General features: G+C 33.7%; 2 protein-coding genes across 2 annotated transcripts; both read left to right on the top strand.

Annotated features, from left to right (window-relative positions):
- Positions 1-6: 6 nt before the first annotated feature.
- Positions 7-696, top strand: LOC109591682 (tyrosine-protein kinase receptor Tie-1-like). The gene is made up of 3 exons (XM_020007362.1): positions 7-127; positions 183-325; positions 380-696. Exons 1-3 carry the CDS (start codon positions 77-79, stop codon positions 540-542), a joined length of 357 nt encoding a protein of 118 aa, XP_019862921.1. The 5' UTR covers positions 7-76; the 3' UTR covers positions 543-696.
- A 251-nt stretch (positions 697-947) lies between these two features.
- Positions 948-1,691, top strand: LOC109591683 (uncharacterized). Its single transcript, XM_020007363.1, has 4 exons — positions 948-1,105; positions 1,383-1,442; positions 1,503-1,609; positions 1,652-1,691. The coding sequence occupies exons 1-4, from the start codon at positions 983-985 to the stop codon at positions 1,665-1,667; spliced, it is 306 nt and encodes a 101-aa protein (XP_019862922.1). The 5' UTR covers positions 948-982; the 3' UTR covers positions 1,668-1,691.
- The last annotated feature ends 443 nt before the right edge of the window (positions 1,692-2,134 follow it).

The raw sequence follows: 2,134 nt of genomic DNA, 5'->3' as shown, positions 1-2,134 counted from the left end.
ATCAGAAGAAGTTTACACAAAAAATTACTTTAATCAATTTAAAGAGTCGAAATCTGTTAAACTCCCATTCAAATGGATGGCACTTGAAAGTCTTCACTATGGAATATTCTCTGAAAATTCAGACGTGGTCAGTTTTAAATGATATTATTAGATGTAGTATGGTTCAATTCTCACACACACAGTGGTCTTATGGTGTTTTATGTTGGGAAGTATTTAGTGCTGGGAAAATACCATACTCTGGTATGGATCCAACAGGATTAGTGGAACTACTGGATGGTGGACAAAGGCTAAGCTGTCCTGATAATAAAGCCTGCTCAGAAGACATGTATGCATAATAATAATTATTGCTGTATAATGATATATGCTTTGCTGTATATAGTTATTCCTTGATGCAGCAGTGTTGGGCTGAGTCTCCTGATGACAGGCCATTGTTCAGTGATTTGGTTGCATCAGTCAATGCTCTCATTGTGCCATTGGCTTCATATCTCATTGTCTCTAATGACTCAACCTTCCAACTGAATCATGATCACATATATTATTGAATACACTGTTTATGCCTTTGGAACACTCACTGCCTTGTTTCCTTTATACTAGCCTCTTTGGTTTTATTTTATTTTTTAGACTTGTGCATTATTTTAGGAAGGAAGGATATAGTCTAGTACTTATTTTATAATAATTATTAAGAAACATTTTTATTATTTATTGTGTTCTTTATACTTGTCACAATGATAAAAATACACTATTACTATGGTAATGTTATTGATAGTGGCTCTAATGACAATAACAGTCATACATAAGGCATGGATAGTATTACCAACAATTTGCTGACGGGAATTAGGACACTTCAGGATATCATGTCTACTCTTTTCTGTTTTTTACTTTTACTGCTTGGCAGTTTAAGTTTCTTTCAGTGTGATTACATATAATGTGATTGTCTTTTCCTGCATTAAACTCATGTATATTCTCTTAGATCTCCAGAAGAATGCAACACAGGTCATTACTGATATACAAACTGCCTTCTTTACAATCACTAGATAGTGTTATGGTAACATCTGATGAGAGACAAACAGCAGAAGCAACATTCAGTGACAGATGCCAACATCAAGTACAATACTTGTACTATCTATACATGTACATGTACTTGTTTATGATTATTGACTTTTTTAACAATAATTTATGAATGCATGTATAGCTTCAGTTTCTTTCAGTTTCAACTTTGACTATAATATAATACAATTCTGAAGTTTATGCAATAGTTAATTGTATTTGCACGTCAGCTTACTTTATGCTTTTTATGAGTAGATTGTCTTTGTTATTCAATATGCTCCTGCTGCTGATATGCATGTACATATACATGTAACTTTCATTATTATAATTAATAGGATGAAGATCAAGCAGATACTGCATTACTACCATCACTAACTAATGCAGGACAAGTAAAGGTACTAGAGAAGTGTCAATTCAAACTAGATGTATATACATTATGCACATGCACATTGTAGGTTATGAATGTACCATTGTACATGTCAACTCACACTAGCAGACAGTCACAGGCTATGGAGGCACGAGCACTTCACCTGCAAACATTACAAGCCTTTCAGGATAGAAGGTGAGGGAGAGAGAGGGGTATGGATTAACTGTGTTGCTTTAGGAAAGGAAGGAGATAGTACTTATTTTATAATAATAATTATCAAGAAACATTTTTATTATTTATTGTGTTCTTTATATTTGCCACAATTATTATTATTATGATAAAAAATACAAAACAAAGGTATTACAGTCCTTTTATAATTATGTTAATGTTATTGCTGTGGCTTAGCACGGCAAGTCCAATAATAACAGTCAGCATAATGGGCATGAATAAGCAAATTGCTGAGTGGAAGTAGGACACTTCAGGATATCATGTCTACTCTTTTCTGTTTTTTTCTTTTACTGCTTGGCAGTTTAAGTATCTTTCAGTGTGTCTCTTCTCAAAGTGTTGCTCCTGATGATGCTGATCCTCATTGTTCAGATATACCAATAAGAAATGTCACCTTTCCTAATGAAAGGATCCTACTGGACTCACAGAACTACAGGTCAACTCTTCTTGTTGGAGCACATGGAGAAAATAGGACATGGCTAACTATTGATTATG

Source organism: Amphimedon queenslandica, unplaced genomic scaffold, assembly GCF_000090795.2.
Source record: "Amphimedon queenslandica unplaced genomic scaffold, v1.1 AMPQUscaffold_7516_Cont20534, whole genome shotgun sequence".
Taxonomy (NCBI): domain Eukaryota; kingdom Metazoa; phylum Porifera; class Demospongiae; order Haplosclerida; family Niphatidae; genus Amphimedon; species Amphimedon queenslandica.
The sequence above is the reverse complement of the archived record's forward strand: the minus strand, read 5'-3'. Positions and strand labels throughout refer to the sequence as shown.